The 20,804-nt window shown below is 42.2% G+C and overlaps 1 protein-coding gene across 1 annotated transcript in view; it reads right to left on the reverse strand.

The window, feature by feature from the left end:
- Positions 1 to 3,186: 3,186 nt before the first annotated feature.
- Positions 3,187 to 20,804, reverse strand: part of washc3 (WASH complex subunit 3) — a 51,737-nt gene continuing 34,119 nt past the window's right edge. The window contains exons 5-7 of the mRNA XM_048549394.1: positions 14,849 to 14,962; positions 9,162 to 9,226; positions 3,187 to 6,324 (exon numbers count right to left, since the gene is read on the reverse strand). Coding sequence (XP_048405351.1) covers positions 6,243 to 6,324; positions 9,162 to 9,226; positions 14,849 to 14,962 — 261 coding nt within the window. The 3' untranslated portion in view covers positions 3,187 to 6,242. The remainder of the gene's footprint in view (positions 6,325 to 9,161; positions 9,227 to 14,848; positions 14,963 to 20,804) is intronic.

The raw sequence follows: 20,804 nt of genomic DNA on the forward strand, positions 1-20,804 counted from the left end.
AAGAGGGACTGATCCATGTAACCTACAAAGAGGCAGGCATAGCTTGGGCCCATGCGGGTACCCATGGCCACCCCCTTTGTCTGTAGCAAATGGGAGGAATCAAAAGAGAAGTTGTTGAGGGTGAGGACGAGTTCAGCTAGGCAGATGAGGGTTTCAGTGGAGGGGGACTGGTCGGCCTGCGGGACAGGAACAAGCGGAGGGTCTTTAGGCCATCTGCATGAGGAATACAGGTGTATAGGGACTGGACGTCTATGGTGAAAATGAGGTGTTGGGTGCCGGGGAATTGGAAGTTCTGGACAAGTGGGAGGGCGTGGGTGGTGTCCCGGACGTAGGTAGGGAGTTCCTGGACCAAGTGGGAGAAAATGGAGTCCAGATAGGTGGAGATGAGTTTGGTGGGGCAGGAGCAGGCAGAGACAATGGGTCGACCAGTACAGGTGGGTTTGTGGATTTTGGGAAGGAGATAGGAGTGGGCGGTGCGGGGTTGGGGAACAATGAGGTTGGAGGCTGTGGGTTTGAGGTCCCCTGAGGTGATGAGGTTGTGGATGGTTTGGGAGATGATGGTTTGGTGCTCGGGAGTGGGGTTATGATCCAGGGAGAGGTTGGAGGTGGTGTCGGAGAATTGGCGTTTGGCCTCAGCGATGAAGAAGTCAGTATGCCATACTACAACTGCGCCTCCCTTATCTGCGGGTTTGATGGCAAGGTTGGGATTGGACCGGAGGGAGCAGAAGGTTGCACGCTCTGCGGGGGAGAGGTTGGAGTGGGTGAGAGGGGTGGAGAGGTTGAGGTGATTGATGTCTCAATGGCAGTTGGAGATGAAGAGGTCGAGCGAGGGTAGGAGGCCTAGGGGTGGTGTCCAGGAGGAGGACTTGTGTTGGAGGCGGGTGAAGGGATCAGTGGAGGGCTGATTATTTTACATATCTTGATCAAAACCCCAAAGTCTGCACTTTTCTGATGTATGCAGATTCATCTTAGGGAGATGACTGACTCAGCAATTCTCTTGCTGTCTCTACCTGCCAGTCACTCAAACATAGATAACGAAATGTGAGGCTGGATGAACACAGCAGGCCCAGCAGTGTCTCAGGAGCACAAAAGCTGACGTTTCGGGCCTAGACCCTTCATCAGAGAGATTTTTAACCTCACAGTCACTCAAACATGCTCATTTTTGAAAGTCAGTTCAGGCAAGGGCCACTAGAGAGAGCACTACACTGCAGCTGGACCAACCTCTCTGACACAGGATATCTTGCTCATCAATTGCTTCTGATCCGTTCATCCGATTTCTAATCCTTAAAGAACAGAAACTGACATGCTAAAACTGCAGAAATAAAAGTTCATTGACTTCTTCATTGGTTTGTTGAGCTTTCGATCCCAGCAGCTTTCAGCAGGTGCCCTTCAAGAGATGTGCAGTGAAATGGTCTCAAAGTTTGGGAAGGAAAAGCTACTGAGATAAGATTGGAAAGTTAGCTGTGCAACTGGAAAAGCAGCAGAATGTTTATCTGATATTCCAGTGCTGTCTGTCATTCTCCATCATATGCTCTCATCAATGCTGATGCTCCTATCTGCAACTTGCACTTACAGTCACTTCTTTAGCATAGTGAAACTTCCCAAATCTTCACAAGTGCAATATCAATTTCGACACCGAGTCCCGTAAGTTATACAGGGCTGATCGCCGAAAGGTTTGGTCAAACTGGTAGATTGGAAAGAGATTCCTAAAGAAGGAAACAGGGAGGAATTCCAGTGATTAGTGTTCTGTCACCAATATTGGGCAGTAATGCCAGACAAATTACCCTATTCATTTCATCCTGCTTTGGCACAGACATTAACAGCACAGGAGGAGGCCATTTGGTCCATCATGCCTGTGCTGGTAAGTAAAAATCTGACTACACTAATTCCATTTTCCAGCTTTTGGTCCATAGCACAGGTAGCTATGGGAACAAGTGAACACCTAAACACTACTAAAATGTTACACAAGTTTCTGACTCAGCCATCCTCTCAGCCAGTGAGTTCCAGAGTCACATCACAATCAGTGAAATAAAATTCTCAACTCTCCTCTGAGCCTTCTCCCTCTTATCTTAAAGCTATGGCCTCTGGTTATTGTCCTCTGTTCTGAGGTAAAAGGTGCCTTACTATCCACCCTATATCCCTCATAATTTTACAATCCACTCGAAGATTCCAGTGCAAACTTCGCTGCTCAAAGGGAAGCGATTCCAACCTGTCCAACCTCTCCTCATTCCCAGATCCTGCAGCCCAAGGAGCATCCTGGTAAATTGCATCTGTACCCTCTTAATGCAATCACATCCTTTCATAACGTGATCAGAATTGCATGTTCCAGCTGTGCCCTAACCGACACTTTGTGCAGATCCAGCACAAACTCCTTGCTCTTGTATGCAATACCTCAGCCTATAAAGGCAACTATCCCATTTGTCTTCTTAACCACGTTCTCCCCTGCACAGTTCTGTGGAAATGCAAACTAAGGTCTCTCTGACCTTCAGTGCTTCCCATGTTCCTAGCATTCATATTGCAATTTTTCTATTTTTCATGAAGAGTTTTGCTGTTGGTGTACAAGTCAAATGTACTCACCTCTCAATGTCAGTCCTGGCTCAGAATGTCACCTCTGGCCTGTTCTTACTTCCTATAAATTTCAGGTGGATAAGTTTGTGCACTTTGGAATAAATGGATATTTGATCAGTTGGTTCACAAATAAATTAATCTGCCATGTTCCTCCGATGCAAATATTGAAAAGAACAGGGCAAGCCTCAACCTACAAAAAGAATCAACACTGCAGAGAGCATTTTTTTTATAAAAGCAGAGCCACGTGGTGGTTTCCATAATTAAACAAGGATTATTAATTTTCTGGGTTTAACTGTTTGCTTTTCACCACAAAACAAATCCACCTCCCTCGCCACACCCCTTATTTTTGTCCTGAACAAGAAACAAATTTTACATGCAGTTCCTGGCTGCTGAATTCAGGCACCAGGTGACAAATATCTAACCCTCTTGTCTCATCCATAAAGATTAATTTCTTGCTGCAGCAAAGTTAAGGGAAATGGGATTTTGTCCAGGCCTCACAGCAAAGGTGAGCCTCAGAGAAGCACTGATAAAACCTGAAGGAGAGGTCTTAAGCAAAGTGATTACAAAACAGTCAAGTCAATGGGTGGTTGCAAAACATTTAAACAGAGGCATTTGAAAAACATTTTATCTTTTATTTTTGAGCAAAGGATGCAGGATATTGGTCTTTTGAAAGAAAAATAGTTAGAGGTTAGTTGGCCTTTGTGAGAGATATATGACTTGATGAAGAAAACAATAAACTTTGTATATCTAAGTTCAAGAACTAACGCAAGGAGCATCTCAACTCCTTGGAGATTCTATTCAAAGACAAAATGACAGCTACCAAACATTCGAGCAGTGTATACCTATGGCATTTTCATGTGCAAATTTCTTTCCTCATCAATTTTGTACATAAAGTTTATGGTATGGGTGAGTAACAATAAGAATATACAGCACAGCAATACAGCAAGTACACAAGATCCATGTAGCAGGCTGAATGTGTTAAAGTCGGGTATCAAACTGTAAAATGCGACACTATTTAACCTACTGACACTCTTGGCACAACTTCAACGCCCTGCACAATTCACATGAATAATAACGCTCAGTCAATTTAGTATCCGAACTCGACATATTGAGATACAGCGCACATCAAGTTTACTACTTTATTTTCAGCAGTGCAAACAAATACTGAATTATTGATGAGGGAAATGGTTTGGAGGTTATAGACTTGAACAGCGACAAAACAAAAATCATTTTTAGGTTTATTATTTGACTCAAATTGATGTGATGTGAAATCATATGAAGCTGAATGGAAATCTAGTTTACCTGCAGGGCTTCCAAAATTGATCTCAACTCCTTGCTGAATTACAGACCTGCCTGGTTAAATTGCAGTGGGTTTACAAGGATATCTGTTCACACGCACAGGGTAGATACTCCAACTAATGCTAGAAAGCTTGCTCAATATTTCAGCCGTCCCAGCATCACAGTTCTTCTCGTAACGTCATCAAGGGCTTGTCAAATCCAGTGCAACTAGATTCTTTTGAGAAAATTAGTGCATAGCATTCAATTGAGCAGGAAATGTAAAAGGTTGCAGGGAAATGCAATGAGACTGCTTCAAGTGAGTAAGTGTACTTGCATTTATATAGTGCCTTACATGACCTCAGGTCATTCCAATGTACTTTACAGCCAATGAAGAACTTTCAAAATGTAGTTGCTGTTGCAACTTAGGAAATTTGTGCGCTTTACAAAGAAATATTATGTATTAGGAGTGTTGCTGTATTACCTTTGAAGTTTGTTGGTTGGCTTGCTCAAATCATGTGACAGGTACAAGTGCCACAGCAACACATAAAAAGGAATTCTAGCAACATTTCAGTCAGCTCCTCAGATCCAGCCTCTCTACTCCATGCTAGTGCTCTCACAACTCGACCAATTTTCCACCTATGAGACAGTTCAATTACATCAAACAAACGTCCAACCTGTGCTTTATTCAGTGCAATAAAATAACCCAATACTTGTAATTGGACTGTAAAGATAAATTTACAGGAGTCTAAGATATATAAGCCCTCCACTGGCTGTAAAATGGTTTGAACATCCTGAGGTTGTGAGAAGTACTATATAAATATAAGTTCTTTCTCTTTGTTACTAATATATTTGACAAGAACCATAGTTCGATTGGTGATGTAACAAAAGGTCCCACATCTTAGCTGAGTGCTGTACATTGATAGAATGGTTTTTGAGATAGGAGTGCTGACATTGCACTACTTTCCAACTCTCACTCCCTTCAAGTACAATTTGCTGACCCGTGTTTACGATGGGTAGATTGTAGTTGCAGTGCCATTATGAACAAGGTGGTGTGATTACAATATGATAGTTTATGTTACACTTCCCATTTTTAGTGCTCAGGACAAAATGCCAGTCCCTAAGGTGGGCACTGAATTATTTTCTGACCTTGTCCTACCTTTTTATCTGAAGGCTAAATGGTCTGGATTTGGAGTCTGCAATAGCACAAGAGGGTCTACCCTATTGTTTCAGGGTAGGCCAAACAAGAAGACTCCCTAGGAAAATCTACTGTTTAGGATTGTTTATCTTGGATTGGATGATAGAACACTGAGCTTATTCAAAACTGTTTGTGTTCAAAAACAAAAAAGAAGAAAGAGTTGAAAATGTAACTGTTTCAACAATTATTCAACAGTAGCAGTTCTATAAAAGTAAACAGTTTCTTTTGAAGCAATAGTGAGTTACGATTTCATTCTAAAATTAGCTCCTCAATTTCAATGAAGGTTACACACTCTCCAGCAGAGTCCCTGCATGAGCAATGTTCATCAGATATTGTTTGGAATCAGACCTTGCATCAGTTTAATGAATGGCACGAACTCGGAACACACTGAAAGAATGGAGTGCTACAGCAGCACGGCTGGAGCAGCCGTTCAGGACTGATACCAGAAGGTGAACAGTTGACACACACAGTCAAATTCAGACTCACTACCTAAAAATGACAATGACTACGAGGAAGAAATGTTAGTGTGGTGACAAATAATTCTCACTTCACAGCAACAGCCAAACATCAAGGTCCTGACAGCAGCTGAGTGGTGACAACCAAGCAGCGTAGGGGAAGTATTCTTATTGGTGACTCATCCAAGTAAACATAATATTACGGATAATCATGTGCAATTTCTTCAGTTCTGCAAAGGTTTACTCTTTAGAGTGCAGATTTTACTCATTAGGGGGAGGTTTTCCTTCATGTGGGAACAGAATAGCACATGAACAATCCATTCATAACTTTTCCAAGATAAAGCTGAACAAATTCAGTACGGTGCCTGGTATATAAAATATGAAAATAACATTATCTCATATTCATTTGCATTTAACACCTTGATGACAGTCCCAGTTTGTTCGCCACATTGTTGACATTCCATCTAAAATACAGTGGAAAGGAGATTGTAACTTCACGTACAAATAAAAGTGCAGTTCTGCATTCAGTCACAAAACTTACAATTTTAAGCTATCGACAGGCCTATGGCAGAGGCGTAGCTTAAGACTGAATGGGGTGTTCATATACAGCATAAGGAGGCAGCACAGTTCATACTGCTACAATCCCTTTGGACTGTTTAACCATCAAAAAAATTAATGCCCCTCAACATAACAATCAGTGCTTCGTATTTTTTTAGTTTGAGAATTGAAATATCTGAAGTCTGTTTTCAATCACTGAACGAAGATTCACTGCCAGAACTATCTCCATCATGTTCTTTAACCCCATCGGGAACTGGGGCATCTGGAGTCCTGCACAGGGAAAAACAATAATACGTGAAATTATCAAACAGCATAATCCTAAAGGAATCAGCACCGTGAAACTGCAGCAATGATTCATGATGGAATAAACAAATCTGCAGCAAATTAAAAAAAACAGAAGCTTTGTCAACTGCAATTTAACTTGAACAAATATTCTAATTTATCTGTGATGCATGACTGCTGGGATACTAAGGCATTCAGTTAAGGAGGCTACATATTGAAATAACAGCCAATACAGTGCAGAGCTGGAGGAACACAGCAGGTCAGGCAGCATCAGAGGAGCAGGAGAGTTGACATTTCAGGCCTAGACTTGTTATGTTCCTCCAGCTCCACACTGTACGGACTCTGACTCCACCGACTGCAGTTCTTGTTATTTCCTATTAAGATAAGACATATATTTTGCTGGCATTGTGTAGGACACATAGAGGAAACGACTGCAGCTCAGCAGGTAACAACACTAACTCTGACCCAGAAGGCCCAACGTTTAAGACCTACTCAAGGGGACTTCTGAACATGAGTCTTACTGGATTTGAAAAGTTAACTCCATTTCTCTCTCCTTAGACACCGTCGGATCTGCTCAGGTTCTCCAGTATTCACTGTTTTTATTCCATTCCAGGGCTTAATGGCTATGAAAAAACCTTGCTACTGCTGCAGGAGAGCCAATCAGATGTTTTAAGGAAGCATCTCATCATCACCATGTTAACAGAGGAAGCTAGCTAGGAATGTAAAAACAGATAGCAAGAGTTTCTTCAGGTGTTTAAAAAGGAAAATAGTGAGTCAAGTGAATGCAGGTTCACTAGAGAGTGAGAATGGGGTGCTAACAGTAGATAGTAAGGAAATGAAAAAATATTTTGCTTTTGATTTCACACAGTGGGATACAAATATCATTCAAGTAATAGCTATAAATCTGGAGGTGGAAAGGAGAGAGAAACATAGAGCAACGACAATCATAGGGAAAGCAGAGAAAATTGATGGAGTGGTGGATTGACAAGTATCTGGGTCCAGACAGACTACATCTTAGGGTCTGAAAAGAGGTGATAATTAGGCAGTAGATGCATTCGTGTTAATTTTCAAAACATACTAGATTTAGGAGACATTCCAGCAGACTGAAAAGTAGCAAACATAAACCCTCTATTCAAGAAAGGAAGCAGGCAGAAACTGGAAACTACAAGCCAGGTCACTTGACGTCTATGCTGAGGAGTGTACCAGAATTGGTCACTAAAGATATGAAAGTTGCATATTAAATTTAAAATACATTTGGACAGATAAATGAATAGGAAAAGTTTAGAGGGGTACAGGTCAAACACTGGCATGTGAGAGTAGTTTAGTTTAGGTAACTTGGTCTGCATGGACAAGTTGGACTGAAGGGTTTGTTTCCATGCTGTATAATTCTGTGACACTATAATCAGGAAGAGTTAGCAAAGTTTTATCAAAGAGATAGCTTGCTGAACCAACTTATTAGAAATTCTTGAATGCACAATATGCACTGTTGATAAACTGCTATATTTGGATTTCCAGAAGGCACTGAATAAGGTGCTACATCAATGTTATTGCAGAAAACAAAATCTCGTATACGGGGCAACATACTGGCATGGATAGAAGATTGGCTGTCTGGTAGAAACCAGAGACTTTGCACAAATGTCTAATTGGTTACAGGTGACCAATGGAGTTCTGCAGGGTCTGGATTAAGGCTTCAACCTTCTATAATGTATATCAATGACTTGGATGAGCAGACTAAAGGTGTGGTAGATAAACTCGGATGAAACCAAGATAGGCAGGAAAGTATATTGTGAAAACGACTTCAGACAGATATCAATGGGATGAGTAAGTGAGCAAACTTCTGGCAGATGGAGCTTAATGTGGGAAAATGGCAGGTTGGCAGAAAAAATGAAAAAGCAAGAAAAGCCAAATATTACTTAAATGGAAAATGGCTACAAAATCTGGAGATACAGAGGGACTTAGGTGATCTAATATGAGTCACAAAAAGCTGGTATGTAAGTGCAACACGTAATCAGAAAGGTGTATGGAATGTTATCTGTTATTGCGGGAGGAATTGAGCATAATGTAAGGATGTTACATCTCGGTTATACATGGCATTTGTGAGATTATATCTCGAGTACTGTGTGTAGTTTTGGTCTCCTTATTTAAGCAAGGGTGTAAATACACCGGAGGCAGTTCAGGACATGTTTACTATGGGAGTGTGGAATTTGAAACACAAACTGATCAGCCATGGTCTTACAGAATGTTGGAGCACGCTCGAGCTACAAAGTGGTCTACTTCTGTACCTAATTTGAATTTTGTAAGAGTAATTAGAGATGGCAAATAAATACTGGCTTTGCCAACAATCATAGATGGCTTGCGATCTTAACATCATTTAATGTATTTATCCCATGACACACTTACTGAACAAAATGCTTGCTGTTCTCAATTTTGCAAACATCAATTGCATCATAGCCTCTATAGCTTTTTGAAGAACAGAATTCCAGATTTCCACTATCCTGCATGTTTGCTTTTCACTCCCTGGTTTTGTTTGTTTGAATTTCGTGGGGCCAACAGATTGGATAGGGCTATTCTTGGCACCAGTGGCTCAAAGGAGCGCATCAAAATCTGTTAGAAGGCTTGAAAAGCTTCCAACTCTCTATAAACATTCTTGTAAGCTTTGTACTCACAAAATTTTGTGACTCACAAAATTCTCTAGACACACGGCATAGGGCAGTGTTGGATAGAGCCCATTCTTCTGCTTCAAGTGAATTAACTATTTATGAGTCAGAAAGAAAAGAACATTTGAACAAATGGAAAAGAAATTTCAGAGGTTGGTGGAAACTTACTCCAACAGGTCTGGCCTGAGTCCTTCAGAAATCATTTTGTTTCTTATGGCCATAACAGGAACACCCTGCAACACAAAGAAGATTTAGAGAATTCATCTACATTGTGAACAGTTCAAAAGAGCATGATTTGAGCAGAAGAGGTGGAATAGCAGTTAGGGGAATGGTGAAATATTGGAATAAGAAATCCTTCAAATGAGCTATAAAGAAAAAGAACTTAACAGTTTGAAATTCTGTAGCACTATTCACACATGCAAAGATACCTGAAAGTGGTTCATGCTGGATGTGGGTTGCATAAAGGAAGAGGGATAGGGTTAGATTAAGCAGTTGTAGTAATGTATGCAGAGAAGGGAGGGTCAGAGTTTTGGAGAAACAGAGAACAAGTGATAGGTCTGAGCAGAGGGTACTTTCAGCGATTTAACACAAAGAATTTGTAGTCAAACACTCAGCATGTTCCAAAATACTATAGCATCAATTCTTAAAGTTTAATCACCTTTGTAATATAGGAAAAGTGGTAGGTAATTTACACACAGAAATTTCCCACAAATAGTAATGTTACAATGACTATTTGTTTTAGGGGTGTTGGTTGAGGGATAAATATTAGCCTGGAGTCAGCAGTGAACTTCCACTGTGCCTCAAATACTACTACCGGGCCCTTTCACTTTCACATAAGGCAGACAGTGCTAATGGCTCAGGGCTGATGCTCTGAGGCCATGGGATCAAATCCCTTATGATAGCTGGTGGAATTTCAATAAGTAAAATCTGCAATTGAAACTACTGATTGTCATCAAAACTCATCCGGCTAACTACCTTTCAGGGAGGAAATCCACAATCCTTACCAGATCTGGCATACATGTGACTCCAGGTTCACAGCAAAATGGTTGACACAACCATATTCTTAAATGGCCTAGCAAGCCACTCAAGTGCAATTAGGGGATGGCAACAAATATGGCTATAAGACCAGAAGACATAGGAGCAGCACTAGGCCATTTGGCCCTTTGTAAATGCTCTTCCATTTGATCATGGCTGATATGTTTCTTAACTCCATTCTCCTGCCATCTGCCCGTAACCCTCGATCCTCTCATTAATCAAGAACCTACCTATCTTTATCTTAAATAACCTCAATGACTTGGTCTTCACAGCCCTCTGTGGCAATGAGTTCCACAATTAACCGCCCTCTCACTGAAAAAAATTCCTCCATATCCCAGCTTTAAACGGTTGTCTCTCTATTTTGAGACTCTTCCCCCAAGGGTGGCACGGTGGCTCAGTGGTTAGCACTGCAGCCTCCGGGACCCGGGTTTGATTCCAGCCTTGGGTAACTGTGCGGAGTTTGCATGTTCTCCCCGTGTCTGCGTGGGTTTCCTCCAGGTGCTCTGGTTTCCTCCCACTGTCCAAAGATGTGCAGTCTAGGTGGATTGGCCATGCTAAATTGCCCGTAGTGTTCAGGGGTGTGTGGGTGATAGAGGGATGGGTCTGGGTGGATGCTTCAAGGGGCGGTGTGGGTTTGTTGGACTGAAGGGCCTGTTTCCACACTGTAGGGAACCTAATCTAATCTAATCAAGTCTTAGTCTCTCCTCTTAGTGGAAGCATCTTCTCCATGTCCACTCTATCCAGGCCTCTCAGTATTCTGTAAGTTTCAATCAGAACCCCCTTCATCCTTTTAAATTCCATCGATTACAGACCCAGAGTTCTCAACCACTTCTCATTTGACAGGCCCGTCATCTCTGGGATCATTGTTGATCCTCTGGACCCCCTTGGAGGGCAGCACATCCTTTCTTAGATAAGGGGTTGAAACCTGCTCACAATAGCGGGAGTATTTGCTTGAATGGTAGGGAGGCTTTAAACCAAAATGGCAGGGGGTTGGGAACCGATGCAAGATGTCAGAGAAAGGGGAATCAAGGAACGAACAAAAAACAGATCAGGGAATAAGAAAAGTCATTGGCAGAGAAATCAAGGGCCAGGATCAAACATAAGCACAGTGAAAAATAATGGGAATAGGATACGTAATGTTAAAACGATAAGCTTTAAAGCTTATGCCTTAATGCACAGCACATTCACAATAAAGTGGATGAATTATTCATGCAAATAGATGAAAACGGGTGTGATACAGTCAGGATGATGGAGTAATGGCTGCAGGGTGACCGGAGCGGGAACTAAATAAGCAGGGATATTCAATTTAGAATGGAAGAGGCAGTGGAGTTGTCCTGCTGGTAAAAAAGGAAATTAATGCAGTAGTGAGGAAGGATATTAGCTCTGATGATGTGATATCTGTAGGAGTAGGGCTGAGAAACACCAGAAGTTAAAAAACATTAGTGGAGATTATATCTAGACCCCAGACTGGAGGGGTGATATTGAGAATAGCGTTAAATATGAAATTAGAGATGTCTGCAACAAAGGAACATTTGTAATTATGGGTGACTTTAATCTGCACATAGATTAGGCAAAACAAATTAGTAACAATATCGTGAAGGAGGAATTCCAGCAGCGTATAGGGGATGGTTTGCTGGACTAATATGTTGAAAAACCAACTAGATTACAGCCCATCCCAGGTTGGGTATTGTGGAATAAGAAAGGAGTAACTGGCAATCTAAATACACAAACCCCTTTGGGATAAGTAGGCACAATATGATAGAATTCCTCATCAAGATGGAGAGTGATGTTATTGATTCTGAGACTAGGGTCCGAACCTAAATAGAGTAAACTACAGTGGCAGGAGGTGCAAGTTGACTATGATAGACTGGGGAATGTGATACAGAAGCGCGAACACATGCACCAACAGGTTCAAGAACAGTTTCTTACCTGCTGATATTAGACTGCTGAATGGGCCTCTCTAATTTCAAATCTAATGCTGGCCTTGCTTTTGTGCACCTCCTATGCAGTCGTATCTTTGTAGGCCTCGCCTTAAGCACCCTATAATCTACATGTCCTTGTTTGTTATGATCTGCCTGTGCTGCTCGCAAAACAAAACTTTCACTCCACTTAAGTAGATGTGACAACAACAAATCAAATCAAAGACTGCGGAAAAGCAATGGCAACCATTCAAAGCGCAACAATTGTTCATTCTTCTCTGGTGCAAAAGTGAAATGTAAAAGCAGCTAAACTGCGGCGTACAAGGGAAATTAGAGGTTAGATCTGAGGAAGAAGCATACAAATTGGCCAGAAAAAAACAACAGGAATGGGATTAGTTTAAAATTCAGCAAAGGAGCACAATGGGATTAATTAAGAAAGGGAAAATAGAGTATGAGAGTATGTATTTGAAAAGAGAAAAAGACTGGTGAATACCTTATACGTTCCTTATAGTCAGAAACAGGGGAATTTACAATGGGGAATAAAGAAATGGCTGACCAGCTAAATATATATTTTGGCTCTGTGTTCACAAAGACAGACATAACTAATATACCAGAAATGTTGGGGAATTCAGGGATAAGTGAAAAGAAGGAACTGAAGAATATCAGCATTCGTAGGACAATGGTGTTGGGGAAATTGATGGGATTGGAGGTCGATAAATCCTCCGGGCCTGATAATCTACATCCCCAAGTACTTAAGGAAATGACCCTAGATATAATGGTCATCTTCCAAGATTCTTTAGACACTGGAATAGTTCCTATGGATTGGATGGTAGCAAATGTAACCTCACTATTTAAAAAGGGAGGTAGTGAGAATTACAGAACAGTTAGCCTGATGTCACTAGAATCCATTATAAAAGAATTAATAGCTGAGCATTAGAAATCAGTGGAAGGATCAGACACAGTCAGCATGGATTTGCGAAAGGGAAATCATGCTTGCTAAACCTACTGGAATTCTTTGAGAATGTAATTCATATATGTGATGAGCGGGAGCAGGTGAATCATAGAATTTTACAGTACAGAAGGACGCCATTTACCCCATAATTTCTGTACCAGCTCCTCAAAGAGCTCCCAGCTAGTCTCACTCTCCCACCCTATTCTCATAGCCCTCTAACTTCATCACTTTCAAATATATATCCACCTCCACCACTCTCCCAGGCAGCACATCCCAATCCTAACAAGTCCCTGAGTAAAGATGTTTCTCCTCATCTCACTCCTAGCTCTTTTGCTGACAATCTTGAAATGATGACCTAGTTCCTGACTAGTGGAAATAGAATATTCTTTTTTACCCTATCAAAATTGTTCGTTATTTTGAACACCTCACAAGGTCATCTCAATCTTCTCTGCTCCAAGGAGAATAAGCCCAATATTTCCTTGTATCTAAAATCCTTCATTCCTGGCATCATTCTAGTGAATCTTCTTTGAACACTCTCCAGGGCTTTAACATCCTCTGCTAAATAAGGTGCCCAGAAGTGAACACAAGACCCCAAAAGTGGTCCGACCAATGATTTTTTGAGGTTTACCATCACTTCCTTGCTTTTATATTCTATAGCTCTATTTATAAACCCAAGGATCCTGCAAGCTTTCTTAACACAATGGATGTAGTTTATTGAGACTTTCTGAGGGGTTTCAACGTAGCCCCACAGAACAGCTTTAGACTTAAGGTTAAAGTACATCGGATTAGGGGTAGCATATAGAGATTTACAGAAAACTATTTGGTAGACAGGAAATGAAGAAGAGGAATAAGTGGGCCATTTTCCAAGTGGCAGGCAGTGACTGGGGCACAGGAATCCGTGCTTGGATCCCAGCTATTCACACCATATATTAGTAATTTAGACGAGGAACAAAATGTAATTCTTCCAAGTTTGCGAATGACACAAAGCTGGGCAGGATGGAACTGTCAGGAGGATGCAGAGATGATTCAATATGTTTCAGACAAATGGAATGAGTGGGAAAATGCATGGTAGATGCAGTAAAATGTTGATAATTGTGAGATTATCCACTTTGGTGGCAAAAACAGGAAGATTTATTGTTAATTGAATGGTTATAAATTGGAGAAAATGGAATAGCAACAAGATCTTGGTGCCCTTGTACACCTGTCGCTGAAAGTAAGCATGTGGGTGCAGCAGGTGGTGAAGGATGTAACTGGTATGTTGCCCTTCATAGTGAAAGGATTCAAGTACAGGAATAGGGATGTCTTCCTGCAATTCTACAGGGCCAGGTGAGACCACACTTGAAACAGCATGTGCAATTTTGGTCTCCTTATCTGAGGAAGGATGTTCTTGCAACAGAGGAAGTACAACAAGGGTTTTCCAGACTGATTCCTGGGATGGCAGAACTGACCTGAGGAGAGGTTGAATAATTGGAGTTCAGAAGAATTAGAGGGAGGGAGATCTCGTAGAAACCAATAAGATTTAATAGGTCTGGACAGAGTATATATAGGAAAGATGTTCTTGATGGGTGGGGGGACCAAAACCAGGCGTCACAGTCTAAGGATATGGTGTAGGCAATTTATAACTGAGATGAGGATAAAGTGCTTCAATCAGAGAGGTGAGCCTGTGGAATTTTCTACCACAGAAGGCAATTGAGGCCAAAACACTCTATGATTTCAAGGATTTGGATTTGGCACTGGCACTAAAGAGACTAAAGGTTATGGGGGGCAGGGGCGGGGGTGGGGGGGGGGGGAGGAGAAAAGAAGGTACAGGCTATAGAATTAACTGACTGTAATGAAGGCAGAGCAAGCTTGACAGGCTGGATGGCTTACTTCTACTTTTCTACGTTTTTTTGTGAAAGCGTGTCATCAAGGCAAGACTTCTACCACCAAGAGAAAGAAAATTAACATACCACTTGGACCATCTTCAGGTATCTTGCATATCGAGGGTCCTTGGCAACAGTAATAACATTTTCTGTCAGCGAATCTGCTTTGCTTTGGGTTGTAGATTCAATATTTTGTTGGACCTGAAAAATAAAAATAACTCCAATCTGAGACAAAAATCAACAATGTCAAAATCTGAAATCAAAGGAACTAAAGTTATTTAAATTTTAAATAAAAAATCTGCTCAGGACAAAACCTATTTAACAAATTGTCTCATACAGAACGTACAAAACAAAGATAGATGTGGACATACTATCCTCTGAAGTGCACCCATGCATTCAAAGTTGACTGATGGTTGGGGCAAGGTGAAAATGGCACATTCGCATACAAGACAGCATTTATATATAGCCAGTTACTGTGAAGTGACGGTACATAGACAAGCGTAGCATCACTCTCTGCAAATGACAAGAAAACCATTCTGGGTACTGTCCCCACTACTTACAAGAGATTTAGTGGTGTCAATGAGATTCACTTACTGTGGCAATGGCAGCTGAAAAAGCCAATGTAGTAACAAGAAAAACTTATATTTGTACGGTGGTCTGAATACAACAAAATGGCCCAAACCATTTCACAGGAGCATCAAATAAAATCTAACCATGAGGGACAGGAGGGGTTATTAGGACAGACGGTCAAAGACTTGCAAAAAAACAGATGTAAGGACCAACTTAAAAGGAGAGAACTAGAGCAGAGGTGAAGTTTAGGGAGAAACTTGCAGAATTCACGGTCAATGCAACAGACAGCATAGACGTAAATGGTGCTGTGGTCAAAATCAGGAATGCTCAAGTGTCAGATTGTGACAAAGCAGGCATCTCAGGAGGCTGCGTGGATGAAGGAGGTTACAGAGACAAGGATCAGAGAGGTCACGTAGGGACCATAAAAGATGAGGGATGAGAAATTTAAAATCAAGATGTCATTTAACAAGGAAATAAATTAGGACAGAGGCAGCAAAATTTTAGATGGGTTCAAGTTTATGCGGGGTGATCTGTAGGAGGCCAGCCAGGAGAGCACTGCAGAAGCCAGGTTGAGAGGTAATAAAGGCTTAGATGAAGGTTTTGGCAGCAGATAATAGACAATTGGAGATAGGCAATGCTACAGCAATTGAATGAGGCAAAGTTGATAATAAAGCACAAAAATCATTAGAAGTTCATCTCCTGGACAGACAGAATGCCAAGACAGTAAATGATTTGGTAGCAGAGGCGGCGACATGCTCATTTATCGAAAGCAAAGAATGGGAGCTGGCCAATAGAACAATGGAATAGACTGGAGGTGGTAAAGACATAGATGAGGGGATCAGGAGCAGATAGAGTAGGTGGTGCCATAGAGCTGGAAACAGATCATCTTGACGATGAGGAGGATACAAGTTTGAACGCTTAACCAGGATCAAAAAGAATGGCAAAGTTGCAAACGTCTGGTTCAGCCTCAGGCAGCAAGTTGCTAAGGAGAGGGATAGAGTTAGTGGCAAGGTGGCAGGCGAGAGATAAAACATGCAGATTGAAAAGATCTATTACGTTTTTGCCACTTAGCATATTCAGGACAAACCAAAAGAAAAAGCTACCCCTGTATATCCATGAGAAGATGTGGGACGATAACACTGACCTTTGATCCAATTGAATGAGAGCGCACAGCAAGAAAGGAAAGCAGAAGAACAAACTCTCTAGCAGCTGGTCGGAAAACAGGAAGTGGGTGAGGGACGAAACCCTGCTGTTATTGAAGCAGGGTCATCTGTTAAAAGAAGGATTCCATGATAAAGCACACATAAAATAGCCAGCTCACTTAACATGCCACGAGTGGAGCCCTTTTAATTGACTAGACTGGCAATGGTGAATGATTAGAATGGTGTGAGTGAGAAAGTGCCGGTTAGATGCATAGACGGTGTACTTGGTGGGAGTGCACTCCCATCAAGTACAGAAGGTTTTAAAAGTCCTACATTTTGTTGATGAGAACAGCTTTAACATGCCGCGATATTCAATCTTAAAAGATAATACAGAGACAAGATATATTTCCTAACTAATCTTTTCCTCGCAATTGACTATGTGATTTCAAAATGAGGAACTTAAGCCCAATAGAAGCTGGATAATAGCTCCTGTTTTGAGACCCTCTCATTAAGCAGCTACAGTTTTGCACTCCATCATCAAATACAGGCCAACGTGACAACATGGGATGTTCACACAGGACTAACATTAAACATGAAATTCTCTGCTCTTTACTCAACTCCAAGTTAAAAACATTAGGTTGGGAAGCAAGTCGAAAAATGAAAAGGATTGGAAAACAACACAATGAACCAACTCAAGACCATTCACAGGGCTGATACCAAACAAAATTTGACATTGAGCAATGTAACATGTCAGGTAACTAGAAATTTGGGTTGAAGCAGTAGGTGCTTAAGTTATGTAGGAGGGGGGTTTAGGAAAGGAATTCCAGAGCTAAGGGCCTAGGCAGCTGAAGGCACACTGCAAAGAGAGCAGAGATAGAAACTGAGGATGTGCAAGATGCCGGAATTGGAAGAAAACAGAGATTTTGCAGAGTTGGGTGTTGGAGCTAATTAGATGTTGGAGATATACTGAATGCAAAGACGAAAATTTTAAATCTCAGGCCTTGCTGGATATGGAGCCAATGTAGGTTAGTGAGCACAGGGGAGCATCCCTCTTCCTTTCCAAGCAAACAAACTAAAATTGGAAGCAAAAATAGCAGAAAGATAAACAAAATTATAGCCATCAACATTCTCCTAAATAATGCCACTCTGATTTTGCTCAATTAAAACACCTTGAACGGCAAACAATATTTTCAGTACAGAGAGGAATTTTCTCATTTGCACTCTATACTCCTCGGCACATCGTTACCAACATAAACCCAGAACCAGCATCTTTTGCACTATTTTTTTTGGAGGGTTATACAGGTTATTTTGTATAAAAGTGAAAGGAGACCTCTTTGAGAGGGTGTGTCTGAAAACATGCTGCATCCAGAATTCTTAGACTACAATACAATATAGAGGTCGAACGACTGGTTAGGAGGAAGGAGGCGGCTTACGTTAAGTTTTAGGAAAAGATGGACGGAAAAGGCTCGAGAGGAATACAAATTAGCCAGGAAGGAGGTGAAGGAAGGGATGAGGAGAGCTATAAGGGGTCATGGGAAAACCCTGGCGGATCGGATCAAGGAAAACTCCAAAGCTTTTTACACGTATGTGCCTCTTGTTTTCAGTGGCAGCAGCACGAGCCAGAGTGCCGATGGGAAGGTAAGGCAGTTTTTGTTTCTCCCTGTATAAAAACTTACCTCTTGCAGCAAGTGGCCCTCTTGGTTTCAGTGGTGGGTGTGTGGAGGGAACGCGAGCCCGGAAGAAACAGATAAATTTGGGCATTGGCTAAACCCGAAACACGACACGTGTAGTGTCTCCCACCCGTCCTCGTCCTCTAACCAAAAAAGACTGTGTGGAGGTTCGGTAAGGTAAGGATTTTTTTAAAATTCTTCTTCTGGAAATGTAGAGTAGAGGGAATGGAAGCTAGGGGCAGTTGCATGCACCTCTTGCAGGATGTGGGAGGTAAGGGTCACTGCTGGTGTTCCCTCTGAGAGAAGTGCACCCAACTCCAGCTCCTCAAAAACCGTTAGGGAACTGGAGCTGGATGAACTCCGGATCATTTGGGAGGCTGAAGGGGTGATACAGAGGAGTTACAGGGAGGTGGTCACACCCAAGGTACGGGAAAAAGGTAGCTGGGTGACTGTCAGGCAGGGGAAAGGGAATAGGCAGACGGTGCAGCGAACCCCTGTCGCCGTTCCCCAAAATAATAAGTACACCGTTTTGGATACTGTTGGGGGAGGGGGGGGGGGACAACCTGCCAGGGAAGGCCACGGCGGACAGGTCTCTGGCACTGAGCCTGACCCTGTGGCACAGAAGGAAAAGCGGGAGAATAGGAGAGCAATTGCAGTGGGGGACTCGATAGTAAGAGGCACAGACAGGTGTTTCTGTGGACGCGAACGAGATGAGCCGATGGTATGTTGCCTCCTGGGTGCCAGGGTCCGTGATGTCTTGGATCGTGTCTTCAAGATCCTTAAGGGGGAGGGTGAGCAACCAGCAGTCATGGTACACATCGGTACCAATGACAGAGGTAGAAAACGGACTGAAAATGTGAAAAACGAGTACAGAGAGTTAGGTTGGAAGCTGAAGTCCAGGACAAACTGGGTAATAATTTCTGGATTACTACCAGTGCCACATGGTAACGAGTTAAGAAATAGGGAGAGAGTGCAGCTAAACACGTGGCTACAGGGCTGGTGTAGGAGGAGGACTTCCATTATGGCGATAATTGAAGCACATTCTGGGAAAGGTGGGACCTGTACAGGAAGGACGGGTTGCACCTGAACTGGAAGGGCACAAATATCCTGGGAGGAAGGTTTGCTCGAGCTGTACGGGGATGGTTTAAACTAGATTGGCAGGGGGTGGGGAACAGGATTTGTAATTCAGAGGATGAGGTATTCGGCCTTCCAGACACAACAAGGGGTGAGATGGTTTATAAAGAAATGCAGTCGATGGAGTGTAATAGTTTGAGGTGCGTATACTTCAATGTTAGAAGTATCAGAAATAAAGCGGATGAACTTAGAGCACGGATCGGTACTTGGAACTACGATGTTGTGGCCATTCCAGAAATGTGAATAGCTCAGGGACGGGAATGTTTGTTGGAAGTTCCAGGATTTAATTGCTTTAAAAGAAATAGAGAGGACGGAAAAAGAGGTGTGGGAGTGGCATTGCTAGTCAGGGTGGGTATAGCAGCTACTGAAAGGCAGTTCGAGAATGATATGTCTACAGAGTCAGTTTCGGTTGAGGTCAGAAACAAGAAAGGAGCAGTCACTTTGTTGGGGGTTTTACAAAGTCCCCTAATAGTTGCAGAGAAGTAGAGGAGAGGATTGGGAGGTAGATACTGGAAAGGTGCAGAAGTCACAGGGTTGTAGTCATGGGTGACTTCAACTTTCCAAATATTGATTGGAAACATTTTAGTTGTAATAGTTTAGATGGAGCGGATTTTGTCCATTGCGTTCAGGAAGGATTCCTGACACAGTATGTAGATGGAGCAACAGCAGGAGAAGCCACTTTGCATTTGGTGCTTGGCAATGAACCGGGCCAAGTGTTAGACCTGTTGGTAGGAGAACATTTTGGCGGTAGTGATCATAACTTTGTTTCTTTCACAATAGTCATGGATAAGGATAGGTATATACGTCAGGGTAAAGTTTACAATTGGGTGAAGGGTAATTACAGTTCAGTTAGGCAAGAACTGGGTAACATAAATTGGGAACAGATGCTGTCTGCGAACAGCACCACAGAAATGTGGAGATTGTTTAAGGAATGCATACTGCATGTGCTCAATATGTTTGTCCTTAGCAGGCAGAGAAGATGCAGTCGAGTGAGGGAGCCATGGTTCTCGACAGAATTAAGAGGAAGAAGGAAGCTTATGTAATGTTTAGGAAAAGAGGAATGGAAAAGGCTCTAGAGGGATACAAGTTAGCCAGGAAGGAGCTGAAGCAAAGGCTTAGGAGAGCTATAAGGGGACATGAGAAAATCTTGGCAGATAGGATCAAGGAAAACTCCAAGGCTTTTTACACATATGTGCAGAACAAGAGAATGACCAGAGAAAGGGTAGGGCTGATCAAGGATTATAAAGGTAATTTGTGCACAGAGCCAAAAGAGAAAGGAGAGGTCCTAACTGAACACTTTTCTTCAGTATTCACAACTGAGAGGGGCTTAGTTGTCGAGGAGGACAGTGTGAAACAGGCTGGTAGGTTCGAGGAGGTCGACGTTAATCAGGAAGATGTACAGGAAATGCTGAGGAAGTTGAAGATAGGTAAGTCCCCCGGGCCTGATGGGACTTATCCAAGGATTCTATGGGAAGTGAGGGACAAGATCGCTGGGGCTTTGGTGATGATCTTTTTGTTCTCACTGTC

This window comes from Stegostoma tigrinum, chromosome 18 (genome assembly GCF_030684315.1).
Source record: "Stegostoma tigrinum isolate sSteTig4 chromosome 18, sSteTig4.hap1, whole genome shotgun sequence".
NCBI lineage: Eukaryota > Metazoa > Chordata > Chondrichthyes > Orectolobiformes > Stegostomatidae > Stegostoma > Stegostoma tigrinum.